This window comes from Salmo trutta, chromosome 3 (genome assembly GCF_901001165.1).
Source record: "Salmo trutta chromosome 3, fSalTru1.1, whole genome shotgun sequence".
NCBI classification, from domain to species: domain Eukaryota; kingdom Metazoa; phylum Chordata; class Actinopteri; order Salmoniformes; family Salmonidae; genus Salmo; species Salmo trutta.
In genome coordinates, this window is record NC_042959.1 from 8302373 (window position 1) to 8328806 (window position 26434).

Here is a 26434-nt window from a genome sequence, read left to right on the forward strand (position 1 = left end):
AACATGAGGAGAGGATGTCATGACATATCAACATTATATACTAGGCTTGTGTTTGGCTTTGCTTTTACCTTGCAGTGATTTGTAGTGTCATGACTGCTTAATGTTCTGTAGCGGCAGTGTAAACGGCATTGGGTAATATCCTACAGATACTGAGGAAAAGTAGTGGTTGAACTTACCTCCTTGAGACCTAGTGGAGGACTTTTCTGTACATTTATATTTTCAGCGTTATGCATATCATCCCAAAATTAAAATAGTTTTATGAAGGGATTAGAAACTGAAATGAAATGTAGCACTGCCCCTGGAAGACATAGAAGGCACTCTTCCCCTCATCACTCATGATGATGCTGATGGAACAAATCGTGTGTGTGTGTGTGTGTGTGTGTGTGTGTGTGTGTGTGTGTGTGTGTGTGTGTGTGTGTGTGTGTGTGTGTGTGTGTGTGTGTGTGTGTGTGTGTGTAATACAGCTGACAGCTCTAGTAGCCTGTGGGCTGTGTACGTTAAAAGCCATGGAAAAGGCCCTCCATCTCTCTAACAATCTGTATTCATGCACTTTTAAAGATTTGCCCTCCTCACACAGCGTTTCTGTTTGATTTCATATCAGCTGTGTGTGTGATTAGGTTATAACAGCTCTTGGCTGAAGACGCCAGTAGATCAAAGGTTTTATCTTGTCGGTTAGCTCGGCTACTTCTCTTCTCAACTCAGAATGGTTCTTCAGCCTAAATGGAGAGGAGAGAGAGCCACTGAAGCTTGATCATTCTGCCAATGGGCACAGAGTTCTAAAGAAAGACTCTATTAGCTCTATACACAGATATAGGCCACAGTCTTTTTGGTCTCAGCCCTGCAGCTCTGCTGTTCTGAATCTGAATAGGTCAGTCAGTTGACTGAACCATGGGCTTTGTCCCAATATGCAACCTATTCCCTATGGGTCCTGGTCAAAAGTAGTGCACTAAGTAAGGAATAGACTTCCATTTGGATCACAGACAAGGTGAATGAAATACCAAAGTTGCACAGATCATCATGACACCATATCGAGAGAGAGAGAGAGAGAGAGAGAGAGAGATAGAGAGAGAGAGAGAGAGAGAGAGAGAGAGACAGAGAGAGAGAGAGACGGACAGACAGACAGACGGACACATACTCTGGGTTTCGATCATGTCAACACACATTCTTCTCAGGGATCTCCCTCATCATCTGAGCATTACGCTGAGCCCAAAGGTAAACACTCACCAGGCACTAATAAGGGTTTATTTAGGCTTAGTTGACATCAGAGGATTAGATGATACTTATTGCCCTCGGGTAATTTGGAAAGAGACTTTCAAAAGGCCCCAACAGTAACTATCATTAAGATTGAACATCAGCCACTCTGCTTTCTTTAGTTTAAGATGGATCCTTGCTGAACTGTATTATGAAATAAAATTCCAGAAAGACTGATGGTAGTGCTTTCTCTTTCTCTTTTTTGTAAAAAAAAACATTAACATCACAGCTCTGTCTGTATCCTACCTCGTATACTTTTAAACGTCAACTCCGTTATCTTGGTGGTTTCAATCCAGGACGTTTCTGGTGTAATTTCAGGACCCTGGACAGAGCTCAGAAGGGGTTACAGTCCACAGGGCGTTTCTGGTGTAATTTCAGGACCCTGGACAGAGCTCAGAAGGGGTTACAGTCCACCAGGCCATTCGGTCTCCTTATTTACCAGAGTTTGAACATTTACAAATTGTCAGACCACAGTATTTCTTCCCTTCAATCCTGAACCACAGTCTTTTAACTTTTTGATCATTTTCCAATAAGGTGAGAATCCATTGCAGACAGTTACAGGGCAGTACAGTGGTAGCCTAATGAAGTGTATGCCACAGGAGAAAATGAGCATATTGCATGTGTGTGATTTGTCTGTATATCTCTTAGCCTTCAATATCCACGCCCACACGGAAATCTAATTAACATATTACAAAAATCCCCATAAAAATCAGTCTATTTAAGCTAGAGATATGTTTTTTTTGCATGGGCTGTGTCTCAATCCACCGCATCCACTGATGTCGCCTTTTCACATCTGCGGTGAAAGGTGGCAGAGCTAGAGCAGTGTTTGTCAGACCATGAGACATCCCAAAAATCGGTGTTCTGCCGAAAACGTCTGCAGGCCTACAAACTATTATGACCCCTCTGTGGAACGCTGAGACTGGCCTCCGCTTCTGGGCTGGCCTCTTCACACCTTTAGATGGCAAGGTGGGGGTGGGTGTGGAGCCAGAGACAGCAGCAGGGGTCAGACTGGAGGAAGCACTTCCTATGTTTGAATGAGTGGGGGATGGAGGACTTGAATGTGGTCTCTTTGGGTTTGGTTCCCAGAGGTCATCTCTACCACTATTGAGGATTAAAAAAACACAAGTTTACTATTACTTATTTGATTTAAACTTTATTTTAGCAGGGGCTGAGCCCTGCATCAATACCTCAAATACACAACACATATCTATAAACATATATATAATATAGAGTTTGGGGAACACAATCACTATAATGAAGTAAAGTTGAAGTGGGAAGTTTACATACACTTATGTTGGAGTCATTAAAACTCGTTTGTCAACCACTCCACAAATGTCTTGTTAACAAACTATAGTTTTGGCAAGTCGGTTAGGACATCTACTTTGTGCATGACACAAGTAATTTTTCCAACAATTGTTTACAGACAGATTATTTCACTTATAATTCACTGTATCACAATTCCAGTGGGTCAGAAGTTTACATACACTAAGTTGACTGTGCCTTTAAACAGCTTGGAAAATTCCAGAAAATGATGTCATGGCTGTAGAAGCTTCTGATAGGCTAATTGTCATCATTTGAGTCAATTGGAGGTGTACATGTGGATATATTCCAAGGCCTACCTTCAAACTCAGTGCCTCTTTGCTTGACATCATGGGAAAATCTAAAGAAATCAGCCAAGACCTCAGGAAAAAAAAGTGTAGACCTGTAACGCTAGGGCGTAGTGGGTGCAGAGTGGGGAGCAGGAGGCAGAGAATGCAGGGTAGTGTTATTTATTTAACACACAACGGCAAAACACAAGCCGCCCCAACAGCAAACTAGAGCGCACACCAAAACCAACGTGCCCAAACACATGGGACAAAAACAGGTCGGCGCAACATACGCACTCGCACTTCAAAAATACAAATGAGCGCACATACACAAGCAATACAGTATCAAACAATCCCGCACACAGAGCAGGCGGGCCTCCTGGCTAAAATAGCCCAGCTAATCAGCCCAAACCAAAAACAGGTGCACACAATCAACAAAAAGGGGGAAAAGGAAATCAGTGGCAGCTAGTAGGCCGGCGACGACGACCGCCGAGCGCCACCCGAACAGGACTCGGTAGGAGTCGTGACAAGACCTCCACAAGTCTGGTTCATCCTTGGGAGCAATTTCCAAATGCCTGAAGGTACCACGTCCATTTGTACAAACAATAGTACGCAAGTATAAACACCGTGAGACCACGCAGCCGTCATACCGCTCAGGAAGGAGACACGTTCTGTCTCCTAGAGATGAACGTACTTTGGTGCGAAAAGTGCAAATCAACAAACAGCAAAGGACTGTGTGAAGATGCTGGAGGAAAAAGGTACAAAAGTATCTATGTCCACAGTAAAACGAGTCGTATATCGACATAACCTGAAAGGCCGCTCAGCAAGGAAGAATCCACTGCTCCAAAACCGCCATAAAAAAGCCAAACTACGGTTTCCAACTGCACATGGGGACAAAGATTGTACTTTTTGGAGAAATGTCCTCTGGTCTTATGAAACAAAAATAGAACTATTTGGCCATAATGACCATCGTTATGTTTGGAGGAAAAAAGGGGGGGCTTGCAAGCTGAAGAACACCAAAATAGATGGCATCATGAGGAGGAAAATTATGTGGATATATTGAAGCAACATCTCAAGACATCAGTCTGGAAGTTAAAGCTTGGTCGCAAATGGGTCTTCCAAATGGATAATGACCCCAAGCATATTTCCAAAGTTGTGGCAAAATGGCTTAAGGACAAGAAAGTCAAGGTGTTGGAGTGGCCATCACAAAGCCCTGACATCAATCCTATAGAAACTTTGTGGGCAGAATTGAAAAAGCGTGTGCGAGCAAGGAGACCTGCAAACCTGACTCAGTTACACCAGCTCTGTCAGGAGGAATGGGCCAAAATTCACCCAACTTATTGTGGGAAGCTTGTAGAATGCTACCCGAAACATTTGACCCAAGTTAAACAATTTAAAGGCAATGCTACCAAATACTAATTGAGTGTAAATAAACTTCTGACCCACTGGGAATTTGATGAAAGAAATAAAAGCTGAAATAAATCATTCTCTCTACTATTATTCTGACATTTCACATTCGTAAAATAAAGTGGTGATCCTAACTGACCTAAGACAGGGAATCTTTACTAGGATTAAATGTCAGAAGTTGTGGAAAACTGAGTTTAAATGTATTTGGCTAAGGTGTATGTAAACTTCTGACTTCAACTGTATATACATACACACATACATATATATATATATATATATACACTGCTCAAAAAAATAAAGGGAACACTTAAACAACACAATGTAACTCTAAGTCAATCACACTTCTGTGAAATCAAACTGTCCACTTAGGAAGCAACACTGATTGACAATAAATTTCACATGCTGTTGTGCAAATGGAATAGACAACAGGTGGAAATTATAGGCAATTAGCAAGACACCCCCAATAAAGGAGTGGTTCTGCAGGTGGGGACCACAGACCACTTCTCAGTTCCTATGCTTCCTGGCTGATGTTTTGGTCACTTTTGAATGCTGGCGGTGCTTTTACTCTAGTGGCAGCATGAGACGGAGTCTACAACCCACACAAGTGGCTCAGGTAGTGCAGCTCATCCAGGATGGCACATCAATGCGAGCTGTGGCATGAAGGTTTGCTGTGTCTGTCAGCGTAGTGTCCAGAGCATGGAGGCGCTACCAGGAGACAGGCCAGTACATCAGGAGACGTGGAGGAGGCCGTAGGAGGGCAACAACCCAGCAGCAGGACCGCTACCTCCGCCTTTGTGCAAGGAGGAGCACTGCCAGAGCCCTGCAAAATTACCTCCAGCAGGTCACAAATGTGCATGTGTCTGCTCAAATGGTCAGAAACAGACTCCATGAGGGAGGTATGAGGGCCCGACGTCCACAGGTGGGGGTTGTGCTTACAGCTCAACACCATGCAGGACGTTTGGCATTTGCCAGAGAACACTGGCGCCCTGTGCTCTTCACAGATGAAAGCAGGTTCACACTGAGCACGTGACAGGCGTGACAGAGTCTGGAGACGCCGTGGAGAACGTTCTGCTGCCTGCAACATCCTCCAGCATGACCAGTTTGGCAGTGGGTCAGTCATGGTGTGGGGTGGCATTTCTTTGGGGGGCCGCACAGCCCTCCATGTGCTCGCCAGAGGTAGCCTGACTGCCATTAGGTACCGAGATGAGATCCTCAGACCCCTTGTGAGACCATATGCTGGTGCGGTTGGCCCTGGGTTCCTCCTAATGCAAGACAATGCTAGACCTCATGTGGCTGGAGTGTGTCAGCAGTTCCTGCAAGAGGAAGGCATTGATGCTATGGACTGGCCCGCCCGTTCCCCAGACCTGAATCCAATTGAGCACATCTGGGACATCATGTCTCGCTCCATCCACCAACGCCACGTTGCACCACAGACTGTCCAGGAGTTGGCGGATGCTTTAGTCCAGGTCTGGGAGGAGATCCCTCAGGAGACCATCCGCCACCTCATCAGGAGCATGCCCAGGCGTTGTAGGGAGATCATACCGGCATGTGGAGGCCACACACACTACTGAGCCTCATTTTGACTTGTTTTAAGGACATTACATCAAAGTTGGATCAGCCTGTAGTGTGGTTTTCCACTTTAATTTTGAGTGTGACTCCAAATCCAGACCTCCATGAGTTGATAAATTGGATTTCCATTGATTATTTTTGTGTGATTTTGTTGTCAGCACATTCAACTATGTAAAGAAAAAAGTATTTAATAAGATTATTTCTTTCATTCAGATCTAGGATGTGTTGTTTAAGTGTTCCCTTTATTTTTTTGAGCAGTATATATATAGCTAGCTAGATAGCCAATGAGCTAGAAATCATATACAAATGTCTCAAATGAATATGCAACCATTTAAACAACTGCATTAGCATGAGAAGCAAAAACACATTTTACTTACTAATCTAAAAGTGGATATTTTCCTTCTTCCGCCCTGGAATCTAAACTGTGCTCACTCAGAGTTAGTTCTGTGTCACTCTCGAGGTCAATTTCTGCAATAATCTCATCCAAATTTGTATACTTGGAGTTTTCCACTCTTAGTAGCCATGTTTTACTTTTTCAGTTTATAGAAGAGAATGAACCGCTGCGTAAAGTAAACTACCTTTCGTCCTGTTTTCTTTCCCCTTGAGATTGGACACGGTTTCGCACAGGTCTAGCTTGATAGCTTTTTATCATACAAAGGGCATTCATACACTACTGTAAAGCCCAGCTCATTGGCTATCTAGCTTGCTATGTTTCAAAATGATAGGTGGTCATTGGACCAAGACACTGTCAATCAAGTGAACACTGCTCCTCTCATTGGTGAGTAATGTTGGCTGACCTTCACAGGCTAATTGACGTGCTGTGTAGCCAATAGGTAATGTAGAATGATGAAACATGTTTGGTTGCCTTCTAGAGTGTCTGATGATTGCACAGAAACCAAATTTGACCGGGTTAATCAAAGTGTTTCAGATTAGATTTCATAAATTGTTTTATTGGAAGTTGAAAGAGTCGGAATTCATGCATAACGCTTTATACAACATGGATCGTGTTAGGACATAAAAATTGATTTTATCAAACAAATCTATGCTACATTTTATCTCTGGGACCCTCAGGATTACAAATCAGAGCAAGATTACTGACTGTAAATACATTATTTACCTGTCAAAGGTGAATGTATCAAAACAGTTGCTTTGATAAAGGGTTTTGTTGTTGTGCACTATCCTCAAACAATAGCATGGTATTTTTTTGCTTTAATAGGTACTGTAAAATGGAACCTGTAGTTAGATTAAGACATGTCTATGTCACTGAAAATTGGTTGTTGTTTACAACGCCAACCTTGTCAAATATTGCGTATTGAGTAACAACTGTCCCGATTTCTGGACACCGATCCAGTCGAGGTTAATTAAGTCATTACGGGTGACGCTTCGAACATCATCTGGTTAAGATCTGGTTACAGAGGCAGGAAGGAGACTGTCTGTCTGCAGACGTAACCAATGGGGATTCGTAACGTCCTTCCTCAGCTTGAAATACCTCCAACAGGCACCTGTGAATCGGCTATCATTGGCTAAAGTGTTGTCATGAGTGCGGACATGTGTGTTTTTCAAGACACGGGACCAGAGATGAAGGACCAGTAAGGACTTGTGAGGGATGAAAATTGTGTCTGTGTCCCAAATAGAAGCCTACTAAACTAGTGTAAACATGTTGGGAACATGGTGCCATTTGGGATGACGCCTGTAAAAACACAGGCAGGAAGGAAGTAGCGTGACGTCTGTCACACAGGCAGGAAGGAAGTAGCGTGACGTCTGTCACACAGGCAGGAAGGAAGTAGCGTGACGTCTGTCACACAGGCAGGAAGGAAGTAGCGTGATGTCTGTCACACAGGCAGGAAGGAAGTAGCGTGATGTCTGTCACACAGGCAGGAAGGAAGTAGCGTGATGTCTGTCACACAGGCAGGAAGCAAGTAGCGTGACGTCTGTCACACAGGCAGGAAGGAAGTAGCGTGATGTCTGTCACACAGGCAGGAAGGAAGTAGCGTGACGTCTGTCACACAGGCAGGAAGGAAGTAGCGTGATGTCTGTCACACAGGCAGGAAGCAAGTAGCGTGACGTCTGTCACACAGGCTATGAAGCATTTAGCATGGCGTCTGTCACACAGGCAGGAAGCAACGTGGAGCTGATCTCACTTACAGCTTGATCTCAGACAGCAGCTCTGCTTTTAACACAGACAGCCCTGGTGCCATCTGCTTTGATGGGACTGATCTCAGACTGCCCTGGTGCCATCTGCTTTGATGGGACTGATCTCAGACTGCCCTGCTGCCATCTGCTTTGATGGGACTGATCTCAGACTGCCCTGGTGCCATCTGCTTTGATGGGACTGATCTCAGACTGCCCTGGTGCCATCTGCTTTGATGGCACTGATCTCAGACTGCCCTGGTGCCATCTGCTTGATGGGACTGATCTCAGACTGCCCTGGTGCCATCTGCTTTGATGGGACTGATCTCAGACTGCCCTGGTGCCATCTGCTTTGATGGGACTGATCTCAGACTGCCCTGGTGCCATCTGCTTTGATGGCACTGATCTCAGACTGCCCTGGTGCCATCTGCTTTGATGGCACTGATCTCAGACTGCCCTGGTGCCATCTGCTTTGATGGCACTGATCTCAGACAATAGCTCTGCTTTAGACACAGACAACCCTGGTGCCATCTGCTTTGATGGGACTGATCTCAGACTGCCCTGGTGCCATCTGCTTTGATGGGACTGATCTCAGACTGCCCTGGTGCCATCTGCTTTGATGGCACTGACCTCAGACTGCCCTGGTGCCATCTGCTTTGATGGCACTGATCTCAGACTGCCCTGGTGCCATCTGCTTTGATGGCACTGATCTCAGACAATAGCTCTGCTTTAGACACAGACAACCTTGGTGCCATCTGCTTTGATGGGACTGGACTGGATGGCTGGGAGGAGGATGGAAGAAGAGACACAAGAAAGAGGCAACCCTCACTCACTGACAGAGTGGGCTACACGCTACAGTGACTGGACATAGGGAATGTTGTCACTGAAGAGAGCACAGTGTGTCTGATGTTGATAGTTTGACATATCCTCTGATATTCTGCTGCCAGAAAGATACAGTATGTTATAAGGAAAGATGTGAAAAGGAGATTACAGTTTTACCCTGATGATGAGAGGCTCCCACACACACACACACACACACACACACACACACACACACACACACACACACACACACACACACACACACACACACACCACACACACGCGCACACACACACACACACACACACACACACACACACACACACACACACACACACACACACCACACACACACCACACACACACCACACACACACCACACACACACCACCACCATTTGTACTACAGTGATTTATAGAGGAAATCTTTTTCTTGTCTTCCAGAATGTATGTAGTCGACCGTATTAAATTTTTAGATGTTATTCAGGTGTGAGGAGAGATGCTCTCTCATAACGATGGCTGTGAATGGGATTTATAGGTCTGCAGCTTAATAAATAGCACCCTATTCCCTATATAGTGCACTACTTTTGAATATACTGTATGGTGCCATTTGTCTGTGTTGAGCTGTGTAATAAAGGTAGGATACAGCAGGGGGTTATGAGAAGTGTCTAACTCTGTCTCTAAGGTAGGATACGGCAGGAGGTTATGAGAAGTGTCTAACTGTCTCTGAGGTAGGATACGGCAGGAGGTTATGAGAAGTGTCTAACTCTGTCTCTGAGGTAGGATACAGCAGGAGGTTATGAGAAGTGTCTAACTGTCTCTGAGGTAGGATACAGCAGGAGGTTATGAGAAGTGTCTAACGCTGTCTCTGAGGTAGGATACAGCAGGAGGTTATGAGAAGTGTCTAACTCTGTCTCTGAGGTAGGATACAGCAGGAGGTTATGAGAAGTGTCTAACTCTGTCTCTGAGGTAGGATACAGCAGGAGGTTATGAGAAATGTCTAACTCTGTCTCTGAGGTAGGATACAGCAGGAGGTTATGAGAAGTGTCTAACTCTGACTCTGCCTCAGAGCTCCCGGGCTGAATGCACTAGATCAGATAATGTCAACAATGATGCGGTCATCAACCCTGTCTGGCAAGGACATGGTCTTACTGTCTGTGATTTAGACTAGCATGGATGGTCATGCAAATAAATTCAGCCCCAGCCCGGTGAAGCATTGAATCGTCCATATTTAACTTTTAATGTTAATTATGCCAGAGTGATCTGACGAGCGAGGAAGTAACAGGACTATAGGAGTATGACTACCGCATCCGAGCGAGGAACTAACAGGACTATAGGAGTATGACTACCACATCCGTACACCATGAGCTAATCTGGTGTTATCTCTATTTGTTTGATTTGTTCTCTCTGTTCTGGATGAAGAAGTAGCTGTAGCGTCCCGTCAGCTTTGCTGCGTTCATTTGTTCACTCTGCGTTTCCTCTCTTCTCTCATTTTGACATCTACATGAAAACGTAACTTTGCTGCTGACTTCTCAGAAAATAAAAAGTGTGGAATAAAAAAATAGAATGTCATCCAATTCTGCATAATAATATTTACCAGCTAAATCCATCTCTTCATTTACATACAAATGTGAAAACTAGGGAGACATGGAATCTTCTCTACATCTCAAATTAATCACATAGATGTTCACATAGAGATCAGGGTGCTGCAAGCAGCATGGAGAGAGAGAGAGAGAGCAAGAGACAAGGAGGGAGGAAGGGAGAAAATTACTCCTTTCAAAATAAAAGCCATTTGAGATGCTAATCAGAATGAGAAGTCTCTGTTTTTACATCTGAACACTTGTTTTACTTCTTCTAACACAGCCCATAAAACCAATGATGATTTAAGACAATTGGGAGGATTGGAAATATAGATGAATACATATTCACAATGCTCTCTTTCTTCATCTTCTTTCCTCTATTATTTCCCCCTTCGGACTCAAGGGAGCAATAACTTCTGCTGCTTATGAAGTGACAAAATACTTAGTGCCTTCCAGCGTCTTCATTTTATAACATAACAGACCTGTCTCTAATGCTAGTGGTACAAGCACCAGGGATTAAAGTGCTGTCAGTCTACCCATAAAGCACCAGAGATTGCTGTCAATCTACATATAAAGCATCAGCGATTACAGTGCTGTCAGTCTACACATAAAGCATCAGCGATTACAGTGCTGTCAGTCTACATATAAAGCATCAGGGATTACAGTGATGTCAATCTACATATGAAGCACCAGGAATTACAGTGCTGTCAATCTACATATAAAGCATCAGGGATTACAGTGCTGTCAGTCTACATATAAAGCATCAGAGATTACAGTGCTGTCAGTCTACATATAAAGCATCAGGGATTATGGTGCTGTCAGTCTACATATAAAGCATCAGGGACTATGGTGCTGTCAGTCTACATATAAAGCATCAGAGATTACAGTGCTGTCAGTCTACATATAAAGCATCAGAGATTACAGTGCTGTTAGTCTACATATGAAGCATCAGGGATTACAGTGCTGTCAGTCTACATATAAAGCATCAGAGATTACAGTGCTGTCAGTCTACATATGAAAGGACATTTCAGTGAATCAAATTGAACTTTATTTTCACCCAATGGACCACACCACTCCACCAGAACATAACCACCACCAGAACATAACCACCACTCCACCAGAACATAACCACCACCAGAACATAATCACCACCAGAACATAATCACCACCAGAACATAACCACCACCAGAACATAACCTCCACCAGAACATAACCACCACCAGAACATAACCACCACTCCACCAGAACATAACCACCACCAGAACATAACCACCACTCCACCAGAACATAACCACCACCAGAACATAACCACCACCAGAACATAACCAACACCAGAACATAACCAACACCAGAACATAACCACCACTCCACCAGAACATAATCACCACCAGAACATAACCACCACCAGAACATAACCACCACCAGAACATAACCACCACTCCACCAGAACATAACCACCACTCCACCAGAACATAACCACCACCAGAACATAACCACCACTCCACCAGAACATAACCACCACCAGAACATAACCACCACTCCACCAGAACATAACCACCACTCCACCAGAATATAATCACCACTCCACCAGAACATAACCACCACCAGAACATAACCACCACTCCACCAGAACATAACCACCACTCCACCAGAACATAACCACCACCAGAACATAACCACCACCAGAACATAACCACCATCAGAACATAACCACCACCAGAACATAACCACCACTCCACCAGAACATAACCTCCACCAGAACATAACCACCACTCCACCAGAACATAACCACCACCAGAACATAACCACCACCAGAACATAACCACCACTCCACCAGAACATAACCACCACCAGAACATAACCACCACTCCACCAGAACATAACCACCACCAGAACATAACCTCCACCAGAACATAACCACAAATAGAACATAACCACAACTCCACCAGAACATAACCACCACCAGAACATAATCACCACCAGAATGTAACCACCACCAGAACATAACCACCACTCCACCAGAACATAACCACCACCAGAACATAACCACCACCAGAACATAACCACCACCAGAACATAACCAACACCAGAACATAACCAACACCAGAACATAACCACCACTCCACCAGAACATAATAACCACCAGAACATAACCACCACTCCACCAGAACATAACCACCACCAGAACATAACCACCACTCCACCAGAACATAACCACCACCAGAACATAACCACCACTCCACCAGAACATAACCACCACTCCACCAGAATATATTCACCACTCCACCAGAACATAACCACCACCAGAACATAACCACCACTCCACCAGAACATAACCACCACTCCACCAGAACATAACCACCACCAGAACATAACCACCACCAGAACATAACCACCACCAGAACATAACCACCACCAGAACATAACCACCACTCCACCAGAACATAACCTCCACCAGAACATAACCACCACTCCACCAGAACATAACCACCACCAGAACATAACCACCACCAGAACATAATCACCACTCCACCAGAACATAACCACCACTCCACCAGAACATAACTACCACTCCACCAGAACATAACCACAACCAGAACATAACCACCACCAGAACATAACCACCACCAGAACATAACCACCACTCCACCAGAACATAACCACCACTAGAACATAACCACCACTCCACCAGAACATAACCACCACCAGAACATAACCTCCACCAGAACATAACCACAAATAGAACATAACCACAACTCCACCAGAACATAACCACCACCAGAACATAATCACCACCAGAATGTAACCACCACCAGAACATAACCACCACTCCACCAGAACATAACCACCACCAGAACATAACCAACACCAGAACATAACCAACACCAGAACATAACCAACACCAGAACATAACCACCACTCCACCAGAAAATAACCACCACTCCACCAGAACATAACCACCACCAGAACATAACCACCACTCCACCAGAACGTAACCACCACCAGAACATAACCACCACCAGAACATAACCACCACTCCACCAGAACATAACCACCACTCCACCAGAACATAACCACCACCAGAACATAACCTCCACCAGAACATAACCACCACCAGAACATAACCTCCACCAGAACATAACCACCACCAGAACATAACCACCACTCCACCAGAACATAACCTCCACCAGAACATAACCACCACTCCACCAGAACATAACCACCACTCCACCAGAACATAACCACCACTCCACCAGAACATAACCACCACCAGAACATAACCACCACCAGAACATAACCACCACTCCACCAGAACATAACCACCACTCTTCCAGAACATAACCTCCACCAGAACATAACCACCACCAGAACATAACCACCACTCCACCAGAACATAACCACCACCAGAACATAACCACCACCAGAACATAACCACCACCAGAACATAACCTCCACCAGAACATAACCACCACCAGAACATAACCACCACTCCACCAGAACATAACCACCACCAGAACATAATCACCACCAGAACATAACCAACACCAGAACATAACCACCACCAGAACATAACCTCCACCAGAACATAACCACCACCAGAACATAACCACCACCAGAACATAATCACCACTCCACCAGAACATAACCACCACTCCACCAGAACATAACCACCACTCCACCAGAACATAACCACCACCAGAACATAACCACCACTCCACCAGAACATAACCTGGTCATCATATATACACCCAGCCACCTGTTATTACCCCCTAGTCTTCATCATATCTACACCCACCTGTTATTACCCCCTAGTCTTCATCATTTCTACACCCACCTGTTATTACCTCCTAGTCTTCATCATATCTACACCCACCTGTTATTACCCCCCTAGTCTTCATCATGTCTACACCCAGCCACCTGTTATTACCCCCTAGTCTTCATCATGTCTACACCCACCTGTTATTACCCCCCTAGTCTTCATCATATCTACACCCACCTGTTATTACCCCCTAGTCTTCATCATGTCTACACCCACCTGTTATTACCACCCTAGTCTTCATCATGTCTACACCCACCTGTTATTACCCCCCTAGTCTTCATCATATCTACACCCACCTGTTATTACCTCCTAGTCTTCATCATATCTACACCCACCTGTTATTACCCCCCTAGTCTTCATCATGTCTACACCCACCCACCTGTTATTACCCCCCTAGTCTGCATCATATCTACCCCCCCCCCCCCCACACACACACACACACACACACACACACACACACACAAACACACACACACACACACACACACACACACACACACACACACACACACACACACACACACAGTATTCTCATGATCTCATCATTTTATCCAGTTGGGTTGTGGGAGATGAACATATGTTTTAAAACATATGCCTCAGGAATATGACACATGATTTCTATATACTGTCTATTTCAAAGGCTCTCTAGTGCAGGCCGTTTGACTTGTGTTATCTCTAACAGCTGAGGACTGAGGAGGGTGGAGGGTAATGTACAGACTCCTTATGTATCACAGCAATGATTACATTATGGAACCCATGTTTACTTAGCTGGCTTTTACCCTGCACATTTAGTGGAGGATGAAACAGTCATGACCTGGATGTGTGTGTACATGTTCGTACAGTGTGTTTGTGTTTGTTCAGTCGCCTCGCTCCTCACCGAAAAGGTCATTTGGTGGAGCTCCGCAGTGGCAGGTTGCATGCTGGGTGTAAAGACACAGAAGCCCAGTTGCTCAGCCCCTATCACCCCTGTGCAAGCAAAAACAACCACAACTTGATGTTGTTGTGGTCTGTGTGTTTGGCTCTGGGATGTTAATGTAGTAGGTCCATAGAGACAAGGTAGGTAGCCTAGTGGTTAGAGTGTTGGGCTAGTAACTGAAAGGTTGCTGAATCGAATCCCCGAGCTGACAAGGTATAAAATCTGTCGTTCTGCCCCTGAGCAAGGCAGTTAACCCACTGTTCCCTGGGCACCCTACGCACCACTCTGATCCAGAAGGGTTGGGTTAAATGTGGAAGACACATTTCAGTTGAAAGCTTTCAGTTGTACAACTGATTAAGTATCTCCCTTAGCAAGGTGGACTGACTCACTGGGAACAATAAACTACATGCTCTCTCTCTCTCTCTCTCTCTCTCTCTCTGCCCAAATTTCTATTAACTACCCTGTGGCAAGCCTATTTGCATAATCCCCATTCACCAACCGAATATATGTCATTGTTCGCAATAATATGAATCATCATTTGTGATAAACCAGTGTGTCTGACAGGAAGGGGTTTAGAGGTAGATTGTGCTGTTCTGTAGTGAGTTCTGTACGCTATGGCTTGAGTTCCTATAGCAAAAAAGGACAATTTGTAGAGTTCAATGGGTAGATGATGGAAAAAAGAGCTTTAGTGCGCCTACATTCATGAGAACAATTACATTGTTTCTGACTTAACGATTAAATTTCATTACCACCACTCATGTTCTCTCTCTCCATACATCTAAAAAACACGTTTTTTTCCCCCTTATTTCAGCTTGTAGGAAATGTACGATCTCTCACTGAGAGCTCTAGCTCTGTTAAATTAAAATATTTCACATGTGAATTAAGCATGAATCATTAAAATGACTTATTCTACAGTTCTGGTAACCCTATTGCCTACATGGCCCAATGTGCATTGGTCAAAAGTAGTGCACGAAATAGAAAGCTGGATAAATCTTTCATTTTGATTGTCTTTGTTTTTAATTGAGTTGGCACAACTTTCCCAATGACAGATTGGAGGTAAGATGATGTTTCTCTACAATGTCAATGTTAACATGAGGTTGACTTAAATGGCATGATTTAACCATGTCAAGCACGATCACATCGACCATCAGCCATCAGCCATCTAATGTCCGCTAGCTCTACTTAATAATGTAGAGATCACCAGCCCTCCTCTAGTTAATAATATAGAGATCAGCCCTCCTCTAGTTAATAATATAGAGATCAGCCCTCCTCTAGTTAATAATATAGAGATCACCAGCCCTCCTCTAGTTAATAATATAGAGATCACCAGCCCTCCTCTAGTTAATAATATAGAGATCAGCCCTCCTCTAGTTAATAATATAGAGATCAGCCCTCCTCTAGTTAATAATATAGAGATCACCAGCCCTCCTCTAGTTAATAATATAGAGATCAGCCCTCCTCTAGTTAATAATATAGAGATCAGCCCTCCTCTAGTTAATAATATAGAGATCACCAGCCCTCCTCTAGTTAATAATATAGAGATCAGCCCTCCTCTAGTTAATAATATAGAGATCAGCCCTCCTCTAGTTAATAATATAGAGATCACCAGCCCTCCTCTAGTTAATAATATAGAGATCAGCCCTCCTCTAGTTAATAATATAGAGATCACCAGCCCTCCTCTAGTTAATAATATAGAGATCAGCCCTCCTCTAGTTAATAATATAGAGATCAGCCCTCCTCTAGTTAATAATATAGAGATCAGCCCTCCTCTTGTTAATAATATAGAGATCACCAGCCCTCCTCTAGTTAATAATATAGAGATCAGCCCTCCTCTAGTTAATAATATAGAGATCACCAGCCCTCCTCTAGTTAATAATATAGAGATCAGCCCTCCTCTAGTTAATAATATAGAGATCACCAGCCCTCCTCTAGTTAATAATATAGAGATCAGCCCTCCTCTAGTTAATAATATAGAGATCACCAGCCCTCCTCTAGTTAATAATATAGAGATCAGCCCTCCTCTAGTTAATAATATAGAGATCAGCCCTCCTCTAGTTAATAACATAGAGATCACCAGCCCTCCTCTAGTTAATAATATAGAGATCAGCCCTCCTCTAGTTAATAATATAGAGATCATCAGCCCTCCTCTAGTTAATAATATAGAGATCAGCCCTCCTCTAGTTAATAATATAGAGATCAGCCCTCCTCTAGTTAATAACATAGAGATCACCAGCCCTCCTCTAGTTAATAATATAGAGATCAGCCCTCCTCTAGTTAATAATATAGAGATCAGCCCTCCTCTAGTTAATAATATAGAGATCACCAGCCCTCCTCTAGTTAATAATATAGAGATCACCAGCCCTCCTCTAGTTAATAATATAGAGATCAGCCCTCCTCTAGTTAATAATATAGAGATCAGCCCTCCTCTAGTTAATAATATAGAGATCATCAGCCCTCCTCTAGTTAATAATATAGAGATCAGCCCTCCTCTAGTTAATAACATAGAGATCACCAGCCCTCCTCTAGTTAATAATATAGAGATCACCAGCCCTCCTCTAGTTAATAACATAGAGATCACCAGCCCTCCTCTAGTTAATAATATAGAGATCAGCCCTCCTCTAGTTAATAATATAGAGATCAGCCCTCCTCTAGTTAATAACATAGAGATCACCAGCCCTCCTCTAGTTAATAATATAGAGATCAGCCCTCCTCTAGTTAATAATATAGAGATCACCAGCCCTCCTCTAGTTAATAATATAGAGATCACCAGCCCTCCTCTAGTTAATAATATAGAGATCAGCCCTCCTCTAGTTAATAATATAGAGATCAGCCCTCCTCTAGTAATAATATAGAGATCAGCCCTCCTCTAGTTAATAATATAGAGATCACCAGCCCTCCTCTAGTTAATAATATAGAGATCAGCCCTCCTCTAGTTAATAATATAGAGATCATCAGCCCTCCTCTAGTTAATAATATAGAGATCAGCCCTCCTCTAGTTAATAATATAGAGATCACCAGCCCTCCTCTAGTTAATAATATAGAGATCAGCCCTCCTCTAGTTAATAATATAGAGATCAGCCCTCCTCTAGTTAATAATATAGAGATCAGCCCTCCTCTAGTTAATAATATAGAGATCAGCCCTCCTCTAGTTAATAATATAGAGATCAGCCCTCCTCTAGTTAATAATATAGAGATCACCAGCCCTCCTCTAGTTAATAATATAGAGATCAGCCCTCCTCTAGTTAATAATATAGAGATCAGCCCTCCTCTAGTTAATAATATAGAGATCAGCCCTCCTCTAGTTAATAATATAGAGATCACCAGCCCTCCTCTAGTTAATAATATAGAGATCAGCCCTCCTCGAGTTAATAATATAGAGATCATCAGCTCTCCTCTAGTTAATAATATAGAGATCACCAGCCCTCCTCTAGTTAATAATATAGAGATCAGCCCTCCTCTAGTTAATAATATAGAGATCAGCCCTCCTCTAGTTAATAATATAGAGATCATCAGCCCTCCTCTAGTTAATAATATAGAGATCATCAGCCCTCCTCTAGTTAATAATATAGAGATCACCAGCCCTCCTCTAGTTAATAATATAGAGATCATCAGCCCTCCTCTAGTTAATAATATAGAGATCAGCCCTCCTCTAGTTAATAATATAGAGATCATCAGCCCTCCTCTAGTTAATAATATACAGATCAGCCCTCCTCTAGTTAATAATATAGAGATCAGCCCTCCTCTAGTTAATAATATAGAGATCATCAGCCCTCCTCTAGTTAATAATATAGAGATCAGCCCTCCTCTAGTTAATAATATAGAGATCAGCCCTCCTCTAGTTAATAATATAGAGATCATCAGCTCTCCTCTAGTTAATAATATAGAGATCAGCCCTCCTCTAGTTAATAATATAGAGATCAGCCCTCCTCTAGTTAATAATATAGAGATCACCAGCCCTCCTCTAGTTAATAATATAGAGATCAGCCCTCCTCTAGTTAATAATATAGAGATCACCAGCCCTCCTCTAGTTAATAATATAGAGATCAGCCCTCCTCTAGTTAATAATATAGAGATCAGCCCTCCTCTAGTTAATAATATAGAGATCAGCCCTCCTCTAGTTAATAATATAGAGATCACCAGCCCTCCTCTAGTTAATAATATAGAGATCAGCCCTCCTCTAGTTAATAATATAGAGATCAGCCCTCCTCTAGTTAATAATATAGAGATCAGCCCTCCTCTAGTTAATAATATAGAGATCACCAGCCCTCCTCTAGTTAATAATATAGAGATCATCAGCCCTCCTCTAGTTAATAATATAGAGATCAGCCCTCCTCTAGTTAATAATATAGAGATCAGCCCTCCTCTAGTTAATAATATAGAGATCAGCCCTCCTCTAGTTAATAATATAGAGATCAGCCCTCCTCTAGTTAATAATATACAGATCAGCCCTCCTCTAGTTAATAACATAGAGATCAGCCCTCCTCTAGTTAATAATATAGAGATCAGCCCTCCTCTAGTTAATAATATAGAGATCAGCCCTCCTCTAGTTAATAATATAGAGATCATCAGCCCTCCTCTAGTTAATAATATAGAGATCACCAGCCCTCCTCTAGTTAATAACATAGAGATCAGCCCTCCTCTAGTTAATAATATAGAGATCAGCCCTCCTCTAGTTAATAACATAGAGATCACCAGCCCTCCTCTAGTTAATAATATAGAGATCAGCCCTCCTCTAGTTAATAATATAGAGATCAGCCCTCCTCTAGTTAATAATATAGAGATCAGCCCTCCTCTAGTTAATAACATAGAGATCACCAGCCCTCCTCTAGTTAATAATATAGAGATCAGCCCTCCTCTAGTTAATAATATAGAGATCAGCCCTCCTCTAGTTAATAATATAGAGATCAGCCCTCCTCTAGTTAATAATATAGAGATCACCAGCCCTCCTCTAGTTAATAATATAGAGATCAGCCCTCCTCTAGTTAATAATATAGAGATCAGCCCTCCTCTAGTTAATAATATAGAGATCATCAGCCCTCCTCTAGTTAATAATATAGAGATCATCAGCCCTCCTCTAGTTAATAATATAGAGATCAGCCCTCCTCTAGTTAATAATATAGAGATCAGCCCTCCTCTAGTTAATAATATAGAGATCAGCCCTCCTCTAGTTAATAATATAGAGATCAGCCCTCCTCTAGTTAATAATATAGAGATCAGCCCTCCTCTAGTTAATAATATAGAGATCACCAGCCCTCCTCTAGTTAATAATATAGAGATCACCAGCCCTCCTCTAGTTAATAATATAGAGATCAGCCCTCCTCTAGTTAATAATATAGAGATCACCAGCCCTCCTCTAGTTAATAATATACAGATCAGCCCTCCTCTAGTTAATAACATAGAGATCATCAGCCCTCCTCTAGTTAATAATATAGAGATCAGCCCTCCTCTAGTTAATAATATAGAGATCAGCCCTCCTCTAGTTAATAATATAGAGATCATCAGCCCTCCTCTAGTTAATAATATAGAGATCAGCCCTCCTCTAGTTAATAATATAGAGATCAGCCCTCCTCTAGTTAATAATATAGAGATCAGCCCTCCTCTAGTTAATAACATAGAGATCATCAGCTCTCCTCTAGTTAATAATATAGAGATCACCAGCCCTCCTCTAGTTAATAATATAGAGATCAGCCCTCCTCTAGTTAATAATATAGGGATCAGCCCTCCTCTAGTTAATAATATAGAGATCAGCCCTCCTCTAGTTAATAATGTAGAGATCACCAGCCCTCCTCTAGTTAATAACATAGAGATCAGCCCTCCTCTAGTTAATAATATAGAGATCATCAGCCCTCCTCTAGTTAATAATATAGAGATCATCAGCCCTCCTCTAGTTAATAATATACAGATCAGCCCTCCTCTAGTTAATAATATAGAGATCACCAGCCCTCCTCTAGTTAATAATATACAGATCAGCCCTCCTCTAGTTAATAATATAGAGATCAGCCCTCCTCTAGTTAATAATATAGAGATCAGCCCTCCTCTAGTTAATAATATAGAGATCAGCCCTCCTCTAGTTAATAATATAGAGATCATCAGCCCTCCTCTAGTTAATAATATAGAGATCATCAGCCCTCCTCTAGTTAATAATATAGAGATCAGCCCTCCTCTAGTTAATAATATAGAGATCAGCCCTCCTCTAGTTAATAATAGAAGATCAGCCTCCTCTAGTAATAATATAGAGATCAGCCCTCCTCTAGTTAATAATATAGAGATCAGCCCTCCTCTAGTTAATAATATAGAGATCAGCCCTCCTCTAGTTAATAATATAGAGATCACCAGCCCTCCTCTAGTTAATAATATAGAGATCACCAGCCCTCCTCTAGTTAATAATATAGAGATCAGCCCTCCTCTAGTTAATAATATAGAGATCATCAGCTCCTCCTCTAGTTAATAATATAGAGACTCAGCCCTCCTCTAGTTAATAATATAGAGATCAGCCCTCCTCTAGTTAATAATATAGAGATCACCAGCCCTCCTCTAGTTAATCATATAGAGATCACCAGCCCTCCTCTAGTTAATACTATAGAGATCACCAGCCCTCCTCTAGTTAATAATATAGAGATCATCAGCCCTCCTCTAGTTAATATATAGAGATCAGCCCTCCTCTAGTTAATAATATAGAGATCATCAGCCCTCCCTCTAGTTAATTAATATAGAGATCACCAGCCCTCCTCTAGTTAATAATATAGAGATCAGCCCTCCTCTAGTTAATAATATAGAGATCAGCCCTCCTCTAGTTAATAATATAGAGATCACCAGCCCTCCTCTAGTTAATAACATAGAGATCAGCCCTCCTCTAGTTAATAATATAGAGATCAGCCCTCCTCTAGTTAATAATATAGAGATCATCAGCCCTCCTCTAGTTAATAATATAGAGATCATCAGCCCTCCTCTAGTTAATAATATAGAGATCATCAGCCCTCCTCTAGTTAATAATATAGAGATCACCAGCCCTCCTGCAGTTAAATAAACGTCATTCTTTCTGGTCAATGCACAATGACATCCACTGTCTGCCTTTTCTGACTAAAAGGTTATAATAAATAATGTCAGATTGTAATGGGGACAATTTACCTTCTGCCACCTCATAGATTAATTACCGATATTCCATTTTTATTATTTTTACTTAAAGATGATCTGCTTTTCTTGTTTTTTCACTGTATAGATTTACAGTATGCGTAATGTCTGAAACACGTTACATTATCTGTAACCCCTTTCTTAGTTGATTCAACTTATTATAAATGGCTCTGGTTCCTTCTCTCCCCCTCTCTCTTTCTCTCTTTCTCTCTCTCTCTAGGTTTCTCTATCCTTCAGGCTATCATGGAGTCGGCTGTAACCAACAACTGGCAGGTGACGGCTCGGTCTGTGGGGAGCATCACAGATGCGGCAGAGTTCAAACGGATCATCGAGGAGATGGACAGGAGGCAGGAGAAACGCTACGTCATTGACTGTGAGGTGGACAGGATCAACACTATCCTAGAACAGGTAGGTCTCAGACTCAGACTTGCAAAAACATACTGAGCTATAGGTTTACCTACCGCAGGAGTCCCCTCAAAGCCAACCATTGACTATGTACAGACCCAGCATGCGACAGAGCTGCAGGAGATGTAACCCGTTTTTGTTGTTTATGTTTTCGTAGTTGTGTCTAGGGGGGCATATGGGGGAGGGAATGCTGTCACCTTCAGGTGTTTGTCCCCCTGTGTGCTGAGAGTCAGGTTCTTGGGTCTCCACAGTCTAGTACATGTCCCTCGGCCTGGAAATGTTTGATCTCTTCCTCTAGGATGAAGAAACTGTCTTCATTAATATATAGGTATTCTATTGGGGGATATAGGTAGCACACAGGAGGACATTTTTCTCTGATGAGCACCGATGAGATCATTTCCTTCGTTATTTCTAACCAGATATAAAATGCTCCTGTTTTGATTAATTTAATCAAGTGGGTTACGTCTGCTCTATACCAAATTAGCATACCCCCCTGAGTCCCATCCCTGTTTTACTCCTGGTAGTGTGGTGGATGGGACTACCTGCTCTCTGTAACCTAGAGGGCAACCAGTGGGTCCATCTCCTCTATACCACCCACCTGGTAGTGTGGTGGATGGGACTACCAGCTCTCTGTAACCTAGAGGGCAACCAGTGGGTCCATCTCCTCTATACCACCCACCTGGTAGTGTGGTGGATGGGACTACCAGCTCTCTGTAACCTAGAGGGCAACCAGTGGGTCCATCTCCTCTATACCACCCACCTGGTAGTGTGGTGGATGGGACTACCAGCTCTCTGTAACCTAGAGGGCAACCAGGGGGTCTGTCTCCTCTATACCACCCACCTGGTAGTGTGGTGGATGGGACTACCAGCTCTCTGTAACCTAGAGGGCAACCAGTGGGTCTGTCTCCTCTATACCACCTGGTAGTGTGGTGGATGGGACTACCAGCTCTCTGTAACCTAGAGGGCAACCAGTGGGTCTGTCTCCTCTATACCACCTGGTAGTGTGGTGGATGGGACTACCAGCTCTCTGTAACCTAGGGGCCAACCAGTGGGTCCATCTCCTCTATACCACCTGGTAGTTTGGTGGATGGGACTACCAGCTCTCTGTAACCTAGAGGGCAACCAGGGGGTCCATCTCCTCTATACCACCCACCTGGTAGTTTGGTGGATGGGACTACCAGCTCTCTGTAACCTAGAGGGCAACCAGTGGGTCCGTCTCCTCTATACCATGTTTCTTGTAGAATAACAATGTCTGTATTACTGTAGTCTGAGTTCCTGCTCTTTAGGCTAAAGCCAGATGACCTCAGGCTTTGGATATTCCAGGATGAGATAGTGAAGGCTTTGTGTTCCATAAAGTGTCCAATGTTGTTAGTCGTGTGGTTTGGCCTCAGACAAGTATGTGTCTGAGCCTGCTGAGCATCTGATACATGCCATTGGCTTGGGCCAGTTTAGCTCTCTCTCTGTCTTTCCTTCTCTCCCCCCACCTTTTCTCTGGGCTTAATGCCACTACACTGCTTAATAACCCCTCAGCTTACCGTTGCAGACTGTCTATGTGTCTCTATGCCTACAAGGCAATCAGTCACATAATTGTATTGCTCTTATTGATAGCATTTCATTTAGCTATATTATATTGGTTTCTCCCTGCTTTACAATATCCCCTCAAAGAGTGTTAGTTTCAGTCTAATTCGATACCGGAGTCATAGTTTAATTCTGAATTGCTTTATGTATTAATTTATTGTGTGTAATTTTATTACCGTCGTGCAGCTAAATGTCCTTACTCGATAATTCTAGTGTAAATTGTAAAAAAAGATCTATTGAACCTATATTCATTTAGTTCAGGATGAGCATCGGATTTTAAACGGGTCTGTAGAGAATATACTGTACTCAGACATTTTAATGGCTGTGTCTTTAACGGGGTTCTCAGATTTACTACCTATAATAGTATAACTTTGCATGTGTTTTCAGCATTTTGATGTGAATTCACTCAATGTCTCTATGCTCATATTTAATGAGGGTTTTCTCTCTGGGGTAATCCCCCCCCCCCCCCCCAACACCCCTCAGTATTGTATCTTGTTCATTTACTGTAGCGTTTAAGAAGAGAGGAGGCACTAAACACAAGGCCTTCACCTCCCTCCAAGGCAGCAGTGGGCGTACTCACACACGTACATGCTCAGTTCTGTCGCCTCATCGTGGGTTGTCTAAACTTCAGCTGATTGGACTCATTTTGCCAATGCCTCAGTGATGACTCAGAAGCTGCTAGACTTTGCCATATCTAGCCCCCTAGGGTGTTCCATTATTCTGTAGGTCTGGCCCCCGAGGGTGTTCCATTATTCTGTAGGTCTGGGCCCCTAGGGTGTTCCATTATTCTGTAAGTCTGGCCCCCTAGGGTGTTCCATTATTCTGTAAGTCTGGCCCCTTAGGGTGTTCCATTATTCTGTAAGTCTGGGCCCCTAGGGTGTTCCATTATTCTGTAAGTCTGGGCCCCTAGGGTGTAGTGGTGGAAAAAATTAATAAATTGTCAAACTTGAGTAAAAGTAAAGATCTTAGTAGAAAATGACTCAAGTAAAAGTCACCCAGTAAAATACTACTTGAGTAAAAGTCTAAAAGTATTTGGTTTTAAAAAGTAAATGGAATTACTAAAATGTACTTAAGTGTCCTGTGATGACTGTACAGATGTATCCGCTGCATAGCCTGTCATACAATGCACTGCAGCTAAATTAATCCAATGGTGAGCCTTCCCTTACAACTTAATGGATAAGGCACCGCTACTCTCTCTGGCTGTTTCCCAAATGGCACCCTATTGTTCCAGAGCCCTATGGACACTGGTTAAAGTAGTGTGCTATCTAGTGTATAGGGTGTCAATCGGAACACTTCCTCTGACTCACCCCAATGACTGTGATTCATAGAACAATCCACTGTTGTGATGATGTCATATATAATGTATGTAGCATTGCACCCACTGATGAAGACAGTAAACAGATGGTGTTTATATTATAATCCACTGATGAGGACAGTAAACAGATGGTATTTATATTATAATCCACTGATGAGGACAGTAAACAGATGGTGTTTATATTATAATCCACTGATGAGGACAGTAAACAGATGGTATTTATATTATAATCCACTGATGAGGACAGTAAACAGATGGTGTTTATATTATAATCCACTGATGAGGACAGTAAACAGATGGTATTTATATTATAATCCACTGATGAGGACAGTAAACAGATGGTATTTATATTATAATCCAATGACGAGGACAGTAAACAGATGGTATTTATATTATAATCCACTGATGAGGACAGTAAACAGATGGTGTTTATATTATAATCCACTGATGAGGACAGTAAACAGATGGTGTTTATATTATAATCCACTGATGAGGACAGTAAACAGATGGTATTTATATTATAATCCACTGATGAGGACAGTAAACAGATGGTATTTATATTATAATCCACTCATGAGGACAGTAAACAGATGGTGTTTATATTATAATCCACTGATGAGGACAGTAAACAGATGGTATTTATATTATAATCCACTGATGAGGACAGTAAACAGATGGTGTTTATATTATAATCCACTGATGAGGACAGTAAACAGATGGTATTTATATTATAATCCACTGATGAGGACAGTAAACAGATGGTATTTATATTATAATCCACTGATGAGGACAGTAAACAGATGGTATTTATATTATAATCCACTGATGAGGACAGTAAACAGATGGTATTTATATTATAATCCACTGATGAGGACAGTAAACAGATGGTGTTTATATTATAATCCACTGATGAGGACAGTAAACA

At 42.6% G+C, this 26434-nt stretch overlaps 1 protein-coding gene across 2 annotated transcripts in view; it reads left to right on the forward strand.

Annotated features, from left to right (window-relative positions):
- gria3b (glutamate receptor, ionotropic, AMPA 3b) overlaps positions 1-26434 on the forward strand; it is a 195054-nt gene that overhangs the window by 85134 nt on the left and 83486 nt on the right. For both annotated transcript variants that reach the window (XM_029722136.1, XM_029722132.1), the window contains exon 4: positions 22432-22619. In XM_029722136.1, the coding sequence (XP_029577996.1) occupies positions 22432-22619 (188 nt within the window). The remainder of the gene's footprint in view (positions 1-22431; positions 22620-26434) is intronic.